This window comes from Adiantum capillus-veneris, chromosome 10, assembly GCF_014529385.1.
Source record: "Adiantum capillus-veneris isolate H3 chromosome 10, ASM1452938v2, whole genome shotgun sequence".
Taxonomy (NCBI): domain Eukaryota; kingdom Viridiplantae; phylum Streptophyta; class Polypodiopsida; order Polypodiales; family Pteridaceae; genus Adiantum; species Adiantum capillus-veneris.
The window spans coordinates 25,871,959-25,887,266 of NC_140940.1; the positions used below are offsets into that span (position 1 = coordinate 25,871,959).

A 15,308-nucleotide genomic window follows, 5' to 3' on the forward strand; every position below is an offset into this window, starting at 1 on the left:
ATGATCTTCCACCTCGTCTTCCACCGGAGCAGCCGGAGGACCATCGCATCGAGCTTATGGAGGGAGCGCAGCCTGTCTCAGTAAGGCTCCCTACCGTTCGAACAAGTCACAGGAGGAAGAGTTAGAGCGACAACTCACGGAGTTGGTGGCTAGAGGATTCGTACGTCCTAGTGTAAGTCCTTTTGCTGCTCCTATTTTGTTCGTTCGCAAGACGCATGGTTCGTCTCGTTTGTGTGTCGATTACAGGGCATTAAACAAGATGACCGTCAAGAACAAGTTTCCGATGCCTCGCATTGAGTATATCCTCAATAGGCTCAATGGGACAAAGGTTTTCAGCAAAGTCGATCTCAAAAGTGGATACCATCAGGTACGGGTATTCAAAGGCGACATTTTCAAAACCGCCTTTCGCACCGAGTGAGGGCAATGGGAGTATATTGTTATGCCTTTTGGATTGACAAGAGCTGTAACCGACCTGTTCAATCCAAAAAGGGCGGTAGACTTTACTTCAAACCTTGATTTAGCTTTCACCCATTATTAGTCGTCTATTATACCTGCGCTATAGTGACACAAGAGAGGGGAATGGGATACAGATGCTAGAATGCACCTGTATGAGAAGACCGACACCATATTGGCCCCTAACTTAGGCGCCCCTTTCGGTATTTCTTTATTGTTCAAAAGAGGGAATAAATGCTGTGGATCCCTACAAGCTGCCCCGCACAAACTTGGCTGAATTTCAACTGTTCCGGCCTGATTTCGGTACCATAACTGTACTAGGACCCTTCACAGTCAGAATTCCCACGCATTGATTGACTTTCCCGACGCATACGGACACTTTGCAAAACCTGGCAAGAATCTGCAGCACGCTGAATTCTCTGTTTTCAGCCCTGAAAATGCGTCAGATCGCTTGTACAGCAGTCCCCTTGCGTCCCCGAACCTCCTAGGGGTATTAGGGTCCGTTTAGGGCCAAAACCCTAAACCTGCAAAAATACACAGCAGGCTGTAATTCACTGTTTCGGGCTCCGTTTCGCGTGCCGGTCGCATCCGTAGCAAGTCCTCGAGCTCCCGCACCTGTAGGGCTACTTGCCCTTTGAATCGGACGAGATTTCTGGCGTGAAACCTCTCCGAATTCACCTGTACCTGCGGGGGGATTAGCTGCTACCTAATCCAGTACCTGTGCAAGAGGCTCTTGCCTCGGCAATCGCGCATGAATCCACACATCTGTACATTGGTCAAATGAAGAGCCCACTAGTGGGGCATAACATACTGCCAAAGGGGAGAGAGAGGGCAGTGCGTAGCGTGCAGGGCATCACTCCTGGCACCGCACTGTGCATAAGAGGGAAAGCAAGCACTCCATAGCTCTTAACCTGTGACAAATTCTACAAAAACAGCCCCTTTCCCCTTCAAATTCAGCGCCCCTTCTCTTGCATGAGGAAAGTGCACAGAATTGTGCCACTTGGCACATTTATAAGCATTTTCCCGTTTCGGGGTTGCCGCCTAAAAATCTCCCAACCGGTTGCCCAGTTGACTTCACGGCAGAGTTAGAAAATGTTCCCCTTGTCATTCCGGAGGTAATGACGCCAACACATTTTCAGGTCCCAAAATAGCAGTTCTCTAAATTTTAGGAGATGCTGCAATTGTATCTTTCTAGGTCATCCGACCCTCTTTGTACACTGCGGCCACATCCAGAACTGAAATGTAGCCTCTGTAGCAAAGGATTCCACTTTGGCTAGTCAATGACCCCACTTGGCTAACCATAGTCCTTGTCCAACCTTAGTGCTCTCTTGCCCTCAGGCCTGGACTCCCTCTGAACAGTTCCACACTAGCTATGCAATGCAGGGCAGTTAGATTTCCCGAGGGGTGTTTCCAAAAAGTGAAAGTAAATAGATAATAAGAAAGAAATCAACAAAAAGGATAGATAGTAGTCACACGCTGGTGACATACCCCCCTCTTGAAATCTCAAACGTCCTCGTTTGCATCTATGTCGTACATGCTCACGGTCAACACTGATGTATTCAACACCTGTCGACACATGTACGACACATACATGCTCATTGTCAACCCTGGTGTATTCAACACCTCGTCGACTCATGTATTGCCTGCGTGTGAACCCTGTCCCAATGACATAGTGGTAGCTGCGCACTCTGCCATTGCTTTGAGTCACTAACTTTCCAATGACAAAATGGTAGCTGCACATTTTGCCACTGTCTTATAGTACACGTTGGATCCCGTAACACTTTCAAGCATACCCAAACCGATAGTTTAAGAATGCAGTTACACATGTACTCTTTAATAGAAGCAATTACTGTATCCTTGACAAACTGACAAGAAATACTCACTTCTATAGCACTAACCAAACTTTTGGACATTCCATAAGAGCAATTGCCAAACTGACAATCTGTACAACTCTAACATTCATGTAACATGTATTTCATTTGAGCTCACTTTAAATACCATGTACATCATTTGTTTCAGGAGCCATTGTCACACTGACAATCCATGTAGCTCTGAAACTCAAGGGGTCAAGGTAGGTTGCAAACCGAAGGCTTCAAGGTAAAGTGATAACACAGTTGGTGGTGAACTTGGTGATTCTGCAAGTTCACCTTCTTCCATCCACTTAGCATCCATTGGTGGATAGTTTATGAACTTTACCAAGTAACGCCTAGCAACCTTGCCTTTCACTTTCCTTTCTTTGTGTGCCAAAATCTATTCAGGGACCAAGATCTCATCAAGTTCCTCGACTTCCAGCTGATCTTCAGCTGGCATATCTTCTGGCACATCACCCACATAGGGTCTGAGAAGACTCACATGAAACGCATTGTGAATCTTCCAACTGTCAGGCAATTTCAGCCTATATGCAACATCACTGATTATGTCGCACACTTGAAAAGGCCCATAGTAACGCATGCTGAGCTTTGGAAACAGTCTTTCCTTGCCCTTCATCTTCTTTAACCTTGCCTTTTCAAAGCGTAAAAGCACCCAATCACCAAGTGAATATACCACTTCACGACGGTGACGATCAGCTGCTTTCTTTTGCTTTGCCTGAGTCTTTTCCAAGGCCACTTTGACCTTCTTGTACATTTCATCCATGTCCTGAACATACTTATCTGCTTCAAATATCTTGTCCTTTGTATGCAGTATGGGAGGAACTTTCTTGCCACCTTCAACTATCTCAAAAGGTGCCTTGCCAATTGATGAATGCACTATATTATTGTATGCATACTCCACCAATGGCGAATACTGCTCCCACTTTCCTTTATGCTCTGACACATAACACTTCAGCAGATCTAGGACAGTAGAATTTGCCTCTTCTGACTGCCCATCTGTTTGAGGATGAAATGACGAAGAGAATTTGAGCGTTGTGCCCATATTCTCAAACAAGCCTCTCCAGAACAAACTTGTCATGCGTGGATCACGGTCGCTAACAATCGACTGTGGCATGCCATGATACTTGAAAATATTGCTCATAAACAAGCGTGCCATCTGATATGTGATCTGGCTTTATCTTCTTCCTGACAGGAATAAAATGAGCCTGTTTGCTGAATCTGCAAATAATGGTCCAAATACCATCGTTTCCTGTCTGTGTTCTCAGAAGATCAAAGATAAAATCCATAGCAATACTTTCCCATGGTTTATCTGGAATAGGTAGTGGTTGCAATAACCCTGGTGCCTTTTGCCTGTCAAACTTGACCTTTTGGCATATTAGGCATTCTCGCACAAAGGCATCCACATCCCTTCTCAATGTAGGCCAATAGAAGAATGTCTCAACCGCTTTAACTGTAGCATCGATACCACGATGCCCTGCATACGGTGGGACATGACTCTCTTCCATCACTTTGCATCGCAATGGCTTTGTGACACAATCTGCCATGCATCATCATGAACCCATCTTTGAGAAGATAGTGTTCATGACGTTGTCCATCCATTAGCTGCTCGAAGACCCTTGCAAAATCTTCGTCATTTGCATACTGTTCTCTCATATCATCAAGTTCATGATGATAAGGAATCAACACAGCTGAAATTTGTGGCTTCCTTGACAAGGCATCAGCCACAACGTTCTTCTTGCCTTCCACATGCACAATCTGAAAATGGAACATGGACAAGATATTTGCCCATCGCATATGCTTCTCAGATAACTTTGTCTGTGTCAAGAAGTACCGCAAGGTCTGATGGTCCGTTTGGACAACAAAGTCTGCACCTAGCAGGTAGTGTTTCCAACTTAAGAGCGCATGAATCACAGCCAGTAACTCTTTCTCATAGACTTGCATGGTCATCTCTGGCCCTTGCAAAATTCTGCTCTCATAGGCTACTACCCTGCCATCTTGCATTAGCACTGCACCAATGCTACTACCACAGGCATCACACTGGACCACAAATGACTTCCTAAGATCTGGCAACACAATGACTGGATCTGAAGTCATCTTTTCCTTTAAGAGATTAAAAGCTGAAATCTCTTTCTGTGTCCATCTAAAGGTGATTGCCTTCTTTTGAAGAGCATGTAAAGGTGAAGCAATCTCAGCGAAATTTCGGATAAACCTTCTGTAATAGGAGCATAGTCCCAAGAAACTTCGGACATCGTGCACCGTCTTCAAATCTGGCCATGACTTGATCGCTTCAACTTTTGCAAGATCCATTCTGACACCATCCTTTGAGACAATGTGTCCCAGAAAGTGAATCTCTTCCAGAAAAAACTCACTTTTCTTTGCATTGATAAGCAACCTATGACTGCGTAGCTCTTTGAACACAATGGCCAAGTGATGCCTATGCTCCTCTTCATTCTTTTGAGTAGACTATCATGTCATCAAAGAATGTACCAACAAACTGCTGGTGTGGACGGAAAATTCTGTCCATCATCCTATTGAACGTAGCAGGAGCATTTGTGAGACCAAAGGGCATCACTAAAAATTCGTAAAGGCCAAACGTCGTTTTAAAAGCATTCTTGTGCACATCCTCTGATCTAATGCGGATCTGATGGTACCCACTCTTTAGATCTATCCTGCTAAACATAGCTGCTGCTTCTAATTTGTCCATCATATCATCAATTCTAGGTATAGGGAACCTATTCTTGATGGTATTCTTGTTCAGTGCACGGTAGTCGATGCACATACGCCATGAGCCATCCTTTTTCTGCACCAACAACACTGGAGAGCAGAATGGAGATGAACTGGGCTGAATCAGCCCCTTTTCTAACAACTCATGTACTTGGCCCATTATCTCTTTCTGCTGAGCCGCACTAACCCTATACGGAGGCTTATTTGGTGGGCTACTGCCTGGCACCAAATCTATCGCATGGTCCTCGGGTCTCTCTGGCGGTAATTGAGACGGTAATGAATCGGAAAAGCAGTCACTATACTGTTGTAAAAACATTGACCTTTCTTTATCTAGCACAGATAAATTTGATTCATCACAATCTGACACTTTACGTGCAAAAACCAAGTACGCAGAAAGATGCTTTTTCATTACAGAAGTAATAGCAGAAGCTGATACAGTGGGAATAGACTCCCCTTCAAGCTTTACATCCAGAATGTGAGTCTTTCCCCTGCTCTGTACAATGATCTTTTTGTTGAAGGCATCCAGGATTCCCTGTACACGAAATAACCAAGGAATACCTAACAACACATCACATCCGTCCAGTGGCATGATGTAAAATTCTTCAGCATCTACATAGGACTGGATATGTAGGCGCAATTTTCCAATGATGGGTGTCACGGCCTCTGTATGGCCAGGACATGCCAAACCTGCCTCTGCTGTATACCCCATCTGTTCAGGTCTGATTCCCAACTTTGAAGCCAATTATGGGGAAATGAAGTTGACTTTGGCACCTGGATCAAAGAAGATAAGCATTGTTTGATCCCTGACCTTTCCCCATGCTCTGCAAAGCTCACTTGCATCTGAATTTGGCTTGTCGCCCACCATATCTGGCACTAGACCAGCCATGGGCTTCTTTCCTTTCCTGTCCTCCTTGTCTTCAGAATATCCTGGCCTTTTCTTTGTAGAACATTTGTAAGCAATGTGGCCAGGCTGCTCACATATAAAGCATTTGTTCTCTGTCCTCAGGACCTTCTTTTGCTCTTCTGACTTGCGAGGAAAACGTCTTTTCCATTTCTTCGCTGATCCCTTTTCTGATTCAGTCGTAGCTTTATCTTTCCCTGCATTGGTTGACTCCTGAGTCCCTTTAGGAGCCTCATTGGAAACGTGCTTCTTGGCTGAATTTTTCTTGCCTGATTCTGCCTTGACGCCAGTGTTAAATTCACAATCTTCTCCCTTGAGCAAACCATTGCCAGTGTTTGCTACCTCGATGAGCTGCGTCAAAGTAGTGACTTTTGTCTTCGTACAGTACTTTCTCAATCCTTCAGGTAGGCCACAACAGTATTTTTCAATCTGTTCTGTCAATGGCACAAACCTATAGGAAGTTACTGGAAGTAGAGCTTTCCAAAACTTTCGATTGTAATCATCCAAATTTCTGCAAGTGGCAGCATTAAGCTGGTGCCATTCTGTCATGACATCTGCTTCAAAGTCATCAGATAACCATGCTGCTGCAAAAATCTGCTTAAAGTAAATCCATGTGGACAGAGCTTGCCCTTGAAGCAATAAAGTTGTCCACCATTGTCCCACATTCCCTGTCAAGAAAGTGGCTGCCTTGCGGACCTTTGAAGCCTCTGTAAAGTTTCCCCCTGCATAGGCCTTGTCAAACTGCTAGAGGAATGAGAGAGCCTTCTTCCTGTCATCAAACCCTGTAAAGGTCGTGAAAGTCACACCTTTGCCACCTTCTTTGTACAGAGTTGGCCTCTCCAACGGCGTTAAATTGTCATATGGAAGTGACTGAAACATGGGAACACTATTAGGGTTCATCTGTGTTCCTTGGCCGCTATTAACTTGACCTGGAAATGCCATATTTGGCTGCTGATTTGTAATTCCAGCCATACCAAAATTTGCTTGTGGCATCCCAAATTGGCCCTGAGTGCTCTGAAACCCTGGTAGCATGCCCGTGACACCATACATGGGGTTAGGCATCATCGTTTGAGCACCCCCAAACACTGTTCCTGGCCTGTAAAACTGATTTCCAGGTGCATGACCAGCCATGCTCTGGAATACCGATCCACCTCCAAAATAGTCAGGGTGTACTGAAGGTGGTGGGAAGACCTGTTGCATAGCCTGTAGGTTGCTTCCCTGCCCATTAGAACCAGCTATAGGCTGCTGAAAGGTGGCGGGCTGAACTGGTACAGCCTGAAAGACTGGCATCTCAGCCACCTGTTCTTGCATCTTAGGCACAGGTTGTGGAGACTGCATGTTCTCCGTCAAGTGTACAGGTGTTTCCATTGACTGTGCGGTATGAATCACCTGTGCTCGAGCCTTAACAGGCTTTTGAATATGATCCAGTGACCCAACTTGCTGAGACGGAACAGGAGGTTGCAGAAAGGCTAAAAACCTCGGATTCTGCATTACTTGTGTGAATATAGCCACAGCAGTAGCCAACTGGGTCCTGAATATATCGTCATCTGTCTGTGGTGGTCTTGAGGACTCACCCACTTCATGTGTCTGTTGACCCTATGAAGAGGAAACCTCTTCAGTCACATCATCTGGTCTGTCAGCCATAATTGCAATTCCCTGTGTCTGGTTTATGATCCCCTGTGTCTTCAAGCCTAAACTGACCAAGGCTCACTTCTATGGGAAAAAGTGATTTAATCCCGTCGATGGAACCATGTAACCGGCCTGTTCAATCCAAAAGGGGTGGTAGACTTTACTTCAAACCTTGATTTAGCTTTCACCCATTATTAGTCGTCTATTATACCTGCGCTATAGTGACACAAGAGAGGGGAATGGGATACACATGCTAGAATGCACCTGTATGAGAAGACCGACACCACATTGGCCCCTAACTTAGGCGCCCCTTTCGGTATTTCTTTATTGTTCAAAAGAGGGAATAAATGCTGTGGATCCCTACAAGCTGCCCTGCACAAACTTGGCTGAATTTCAACTGTTCCGGCCTGATTCGGCAGCATAACTGTACTAGGACCCTTCACAGTCAGTATTCCCACGCATTGACTGACTTTCCCGACGCATACGGGCACTTTGCAAAACCTGGCAAGAATCTGCAGCACGCTGAATTCTCTGTTTTCAGCCCTGAAAATGCGCCAGATCGCCTGTACAGCGGTTCCCTTGCATCCCCGAACCTCCTAGGGGTATTAGGGTCCGTTTAGGGCCAAAACCCTAAACCTGCAAAAATACACAGCAGGCTGTAATTCACTGTTTCGGGCTCCGTTTCGCGTGCCGGTCGCATCCGTAGCAAGTCCTCGAGCTCCCGCACCTGTAGGGCTACTTGCCCTCTGAATCGGACGAGATTTCTGGCGTGAAACCTCTCCGAATTCACCTGTACCTGCGGGGGGATTAGCCGCTAGCTAATCGAGTACCTGTGCAAGAGGCTCTTGCCTCGGCAATCGCGCATGAACCCACACAACTGTACATTGGTCAAATGAAGAGCCCACTAGTGGGGCATAACATACTGCCAAAGGGGAGAGAGAGGGCAGTGCGTAGCGTGCAGGGCATCACTCCTGGCACCGCACTGTGCATAAGAGGGAAAGCAAGCACTCCATAGCTCTTAACCTGTGACAAATTCTGCAAAAACAGCCCCTTTCCCCTTCAAATTCAGCGCCCCTTCTCTTGCATGAGGAAAGTGCACAGAATTGTGCCACTTGGCACATTTATAAGCATTTTCCCGTTTCGGGGTTGCCGCCTAAAAATCTCCCAACCGGTTGCCCAGTTGACTTCACGGCAGAGTAAGAAAATGTTCCCCTTGTCATTCCGGAGGTAATGACGCCAACACATTTTCAGGTCCCAAAATAGCAGTTCTCTAAATTTTAGGAGATGCTGCCATTGTATCTTTCTAGGTCATCCGACCCTCTTTGTACACTGCGGCCACATCCAGAACTGAAATGTAGCCTCTGTAGCAAAGGATTCCACTTTGGCTAGTCAATGACCCCACTTGGCTAACCATAGTCCTTGTCCAACCTTAGTGCTCTCTTGCCCTCAGGCCTGGACTCCCTCTGAACAGTTCCACACTAGCTATGCAATGCAAGGCAGTTAGATTTCCCGAGGGGTGTTTCCAAAAAGTGAAAGTAAATAGATAATAAGAAAGAAATCAACAAAAAGGATAGATAGTAGTCACACGCTGGTGACAAGAGCCGTGGGTACGTTCAATCGTCTCATGGTAGGTCATTTCGACGACATGGTAGGTGTATGTGTGTTCATCTTTTTAGATGATATTCTCATTTTTTCTGCATCGTGGGAACAACATGAAAGAGATGTCGAAAGGGTATTAACCCGTTTGGATGAGTGTCAGTTGTACATTGTAGCTAAGAAGTCTGAATTTTTCCTTACTGAAGTCACTTATTTGGGTTATATCATTTCTGCAGAAGGCGTCAAGCTAGACCCCGCGAAGGTGGAACAGGTTCGTAATTGGGATTTGCCCAAAACTACATATGATATGATGTGCGTTCTTTTCTTGGTTTATGTCAAGCATATAGTTCGCACATAGAGAATTTTGCACGCATTGCTGCACCTATGACTGATGTTTTAAAAGGGGTCAAGACTCATCGTCAGCGCGTAGACTTGCCCGAGGCAGCCATTGAGGCTTTCGCAGCTCTCAAGGTTGCAGTGACAGAAGCACCGTGTCTTATCCTTGCTTCTTGGGACGACCCCTTTGAGGTATGGACGGATGCGAGCAATGTCGCCATAAGCGCTGTGCTCCAGCAGCATGGTCGCCCAGTAGCTTTCCTTAGCCGGAAGCTCAATAGTGCGGAAAAGAATTATTCAGTTTATGATAAAGAACTTTTGTTTGTCATTCACTCTCTTAAGCATTGGAAGCATTTTTTGTATGGTAGAGAGTTTACCGTGCGCACAGATCATCAAGCCCTCAAGTGGCTACAGTCTATGCCTAGTGCACATTGAAGTGATCGCCAAGCGCGGTGGTCATAATTTTTTGAGCAATTTGGCGGTTTGATTGAGTATGTGCCTGGAAGAGCTAACCCTGTTGCAGATGTGTTGAGTCGCAAAGGACAGATTTTGGCTCTTGAGTCAAGAACCACATTTTCTATACAGGGTGAGTCTTTTGACAGCATGAAGAATCAATATGCAGATTCGGAGTTAAGTATTGGTTGCAGGCTCTTGCTTCCCAAGGGCCCAGCAACTATCTCATTCGTGATGGATTGTTATTTTTTCGTCAGCGTCTATGTGTGTTGCCCTCTCTTAGGCCAGCCATATTGCATGATGCACATGACTCTCTCACGGGTGGGCACAAGGGTATGAACACCACGTTTCTTGGTTGAAAGTGTTTCAGGGAACACCTCCAAAGGACGTTTCGGAAGAAGAAGAACCGGAGATCATCGATGAAGCAGAAGTCATGGAGCCGAATCAAGTTTTGTTGCATCGGTTTCGCCATGGTTCAAAGAAACAAGTACGACATTATTTTTTGAAGTTCAAAGATCAAGGAACCCATGAAGCGGTGTGGGTAGATGAAGAGTTCTTCAGAGATTATCCAGAGTTGTTGGCAGACTACAAGGAAGCCATGCAGCTCGGTACCACTACCTCACTTTAAAAAGGAGGGGATGTCACGTGACACTCCCAACCCTATGTGTCCGTGGACAAGCTACACCATAACAGGGTTTCCGTCAAGTCCAGTCAAGTTAGATTAGGAGTGATCTGGCACTTTCGTGAGTCTATTCGTAGACCGTGCATGCCCAGTCACTCAGTGTAGATGCATATCCTCTGGTTGCATAAGCACAAGCATAAGCATTTCCATCACATTCCATCACAATCAGTTTGGAGATTTTTCAGATGACTTTATCCCATTTTTCCCTATTTTTGACATTTTTCACTTATTTATTAAGTGGCTTTTGTTGGGTACTCAGTAGGGCAAATTGGGTAAGTTAATTTATAAGCAAACCCAAGTTAGCACAATTTGGCAGATGAGCAAAGACACAGCAGGCTTCCCCAAGCAACAGGTGTCCCACCCTCTCTCAGCAAGAACCCTCTCCATCCCCTTGGCGAGGCCAACCCATCAAGCCTATCGCTTTCATCACAGAGCATCTCTCCCTCGCCGGCATTGACCAGATCTGCCATCGCCATCCCTGGTACTACTTAGCGTTTTCATCCATTGCAAGGGATCGCCAGCAAGAGGAAGGGCCAGCGTTTTCACCTGGTTCAGGTCAGCATTTTTACAAGTTACTAACACCAGCAAACAGTCAGTTTTGGCAGCGTTTTTGGACCAGCCTTGACAACGATTTTTCAGCCTATTACACCCTGCTGCAGCGTTTTCAGCCAGCTTATCAACACCCAAAACGCAGCTTCAATAAGCCCAAAGGAGTAGGGTTTTTACACAGCGTTTTTCCCTCAGTATTTCAGCCGACAAGCAAGTCCAATTCAGCCATATACAGCAGAGAAAAAGACAGCCAATTCAGCCCCGAAAGTGGCACAGGTTTTCAGCTTTTGCCCTTTGCGGACAGCAGTTAAAGAAGCATCTATTTCAACCCGGAAATCTTCATCGTCTTCACCGACATAGTTCCCGTTGCATCAGTCCGTTGCATTAGCATTGTACGCATTTGTGTTATCAAGTAGACCACTCTCGCCGACGAGAGTGGGGCCTTCGGAGGAGGGTTTTACAACCTCTCAGTGTCGTATCTCTTCTCTCTCCTTTTCTCACACTCATTCACTTGCACGCACAATCCACTCACTTTGTTCGTGATCATAGCACTCTCCACAAGACGGAAAGCTCTCTCTTTCCATAAGAATTAAAAGGAACCTTGAGCAGTAAAGATCACTAATCTTGAGAAAATACAACATTCATTCCGCTGCACCTTACACATAGTTACATTGCATGTGGGTTGTATGCCCTTTTCTCTCCTTCACTCTCTATCAAACTCACCACAACCTTCAACGCCTGCAACACACATTTAGTAGCACAAGTGTAGAACATTGGAGACTCCAATCCTGAGAAACCCTAGGAATGGGGTCCCGCTTCATGCCAGCCTACCGGGTGGGAACAGCCCACACTCCCTGATCTACTCCCGGAGATATTGGAGCCACCACCAGACGAGAATCTTAACTCTAACAATTCAAACAACTCAAACAGATGTAGACAAATATCGACCATATCCAAACAAGTTTAATTGATATCAAACAAGTTTATTAATCTCTCATGCTTCCAAATGCTCGTATATCCGTCTTCCATGGTTTGTAATTTGATGCTTCTCGATCCCCTTGTTGTTTCTTGTCAATTAGACACATGCTAAAATTTTAAGCGAAAACCCAAATATTTGAAAGTAGTCAGAATCAAAATTTGTATGCATCGATGTAGAGCTCATCTAGCTGATCAACTTTGACTTCTTCAACATGTCCCTATTATTGTTGGATTGACAAAAGAAGCATAAGAGTATAAGGATCGAGCTCACTAATAAGGAGATTGAGCAAGAGCTTCCCTCGCAATTCGATCTTTCCAATGAAGTTTTAAAATTTAGATGTTGAGAGTAGAGAAGTGTGAGGCGATGAAAAGTCTCCATGAGTTGGGCAAAGAGAAAAGAGAGAACACAGCTTGGAAGAAGGCAAGACATGATGGATTCATCCAATGTAAAGCCACTACCCCACAAAATTCTTTTGTTCATCCATACATGAGAGAACCAAACATCTTGAGATTGTGAATCTGCACACAGTTTCCTAGCGTCCTAAAATTCGAAATACCTTTAACCAATGTCATAAATGCGACACAGCTGCACTCAATGATTGTCATATCTCCACAACATGTGAAATCCAGCTAGTCATTGTAGCTCTGTATTGACAAGGACATTCGCAATGCTTCACACGGTGGCTTATCTAAATTTAAGCTTCATGTTTAGCTTCCACACTTACAATTATTATCGTAGATTTTGTCAATGTCAACATGCATATTGAATGATGTATACAAACCATATAGGTAAGAATTTGCAACATCACAGGAAGATGCTTGAAATTTTACGCCTTCTGCTCCTCTGACATTATTGTGAAAAGTTATATTGGCATATCAATTGGCCTACCAAGTGAACCTAAAAGTTGGCTTCAATGGAGTCTTATTTATCACACGAGTCGTCTCATACCAACACAGGCATCATGTCATGACATTATCGAGTATCGAATTAAACCAGAAGCCTCACCGTGGCAATGATGCAATGTCTAGAAACTCGCTTTGGTATCTAAAATTTCTTACGTTTTTGCATGAATCTAGATGAAAGGCCAAACGGCAGCCAAAAGACTTAAAGTATGCTAATAATAGTAGCAAGGAGGGCGTACAAGACTGATGATTGATAGGGTCTCTCATAATTTTCAACAGGTTTGAACCCTTGGATGCAACTTATGTTTACCAAACAAGTAGTGACCACTGGGGAGGTTAATGTGCAAGCCCTTGGGCTCTACCAGTGAGAAGTGCTCAATGTTTTTGATTAGTGAGATGGTCCAATCCTCAGAAAATTGATCGATTTTGCTGCAATTTTGTGTGCTAAACTAGGGATTCTGAAAATGCCGTAATTCAGAATGAAACCTCACTATTGAGTCTCAAAAGCTCCAAAACCAGGATTCAAAGGCCATGGTTTTCACACTTGGCAAGCTCGCATCAAACTGATGCTCATGACCAAAAGCATTGTGGTCCATTATCAATGGCAAGGAACGCAAGCCAAGAGATGCTAGTGTTGAAACAACACGGGAGAAAAGAGGCAACAAGGCTCGAGCAATCATCAAGGTACTTGGGATCAGTTCAACACTCTTCGGAGCTCGGGAGCAAGGCTGTACAGTTTTTTTCATGCTCAACATGTATTTTGTAAAGCAAGGATGTACAGTTTTTTTCATTCTCGGCATGTACTTTTTACGCAACAAAGAGATTGAGTAGAGAAAACACCGAAAGATAAACATATAAAGCTTGGTAAACATATGAAGCTTGGCTGGCTTCTGTTTGATATATCACGATAAGTTTTTTACATTTTCCCATGTGGTCTCTAGATCTTTCCCTATATTGCTCAACATCATGATCTCCTGCTCAAAAAGGACCACATGCCTAGCTAGGTGCACTTGGGGGCAGAGGCACAGCACTCCCCTGCCTCCAACCGCACCTAGCTAAGCATACGGTCCCTCCCTTGCAAGGGATCATGATATCGTGGCAACATGTAATATGGGAATTTTTCTATATAATGAGAGTACCTGCTCAATATCAAAAATTCTAAGCTTCTCCACCATGTAGTCCGCTTCGTCTCTGGTGACAAGCATCTGTTGCAATGCACACCGAGAGTCAGAACGAGTGCTTGTAGAATTGGCTCTGGCTGAAGTGTTTTACACACCCCATCTTCAGCTTTGAGATGCGCAGGCCTCTCCACTGAAGTAGACGACGCCATTTCTCAAACTCTTGCGGGAGCGTAAGTCACAATTAGCTACGCGAGTAAGCTACAATTGCGAGAGAGCAGAGAAGCGCGAGGGCTGGCGCGAGAGGCAAGATTGTCATAAACGTAAAAGTTCTCGACACAAAATAGGGGGGGCCACACGCATGGATGATCCCCCCCCCCCAAAAAAAAACAAAAAAAGCAGCACCCTCGAAAGGCAAAAAACATTCCCTTTGCTCTTTTTTCTTTCTTTTTTAACCATAAAATCGAACGATATATAGTAGAAAAGCAAAGAAGCTTACAACGGGAAAAGATACACGACAGAATGGCCCAAACTAGGTAGGCAAAATACAATGGGACATCCTAAAAGCTACCACTTAGGTTTGTTCTTTGACGACTTCTTTAACTTGGACTCTCCGTTGTCGCTTTGGGGAGTCTCGAGGGATCTCTGATTGTCTCGTTGTGCTTCCATTGGGGTTTGCCAATTTTTCTCTCCTTCCTTGCTTGGTTGCAGCCTTGTGTCGAGGTCATTGACTTGCTCTTGAAGACTCCGATGTAGAACTTGATCCTCATCTCAAATTTCAAGATCTCCTACCGAAACTAGAAGAGAGGAGGGGGCCTTCTTCTTACCTTTATTTGAGGAGGTTGTGCGATGGGGAGGTCGCTTAGGTGGGACGCTTGGATCCTTTGAGGGTTGAGGCGGAGGAGGGATCTTATCTTGAGGAGCGGGCTCTTCTCGTCCAAGAGAGGGCTTAGCTTTACCTTTTCTTTGTGGACAATCTTTGATGAGGTGACCTTGAAGGCCACAGTGAAAGCAAGAGTTCGGTTTGTGCTTGTAGACTAGGGGTTGGATAAAGCAAGGACCATCATCCCTTTGGATGAGAATTCTCTATAGCAGATCAATGGAGAAGTCAACCT

The 15,308-nt window shown here is 45.0% G+C and overlaps 1 protein-coding gene across 13 annotated transcripts in view; it reads right to left on the reverse strand.

Annotated features, from left to right (window-relative positions):
• LOC147448570 (uncharacterized) overlaps positions 1–14,525 on the reverse strand; it is a 294,875-nt gene extending 280,350 nt beyond the window's left edge. For all 13 annotated transcript variants that reach the window (XR_015189365.1, XM_086521155.1, XM_086521154.1 and 10 more), the window contains exons 1-2: positions 14,352–14,525; positions 14,215–14,280 (exon numbers count right to left, since the gene is read on the reverse strand). Coding sequence is in view for 12 of the 13 variants with exons in the window: in XM_086521155.1 (XP_086377281.1) it covers positions 14,215–14,280; positions 14,352–14,405 (120 nt within the window). In the remaining variant the exon portion in view is untranslated. The remainder of the gene's footprint in view (positions 1–14,214; positions 14,281–14,351) is intronic.
• Between the last annotated feature and the right edge of the window lie 783 nt (positions 14,526–15,308).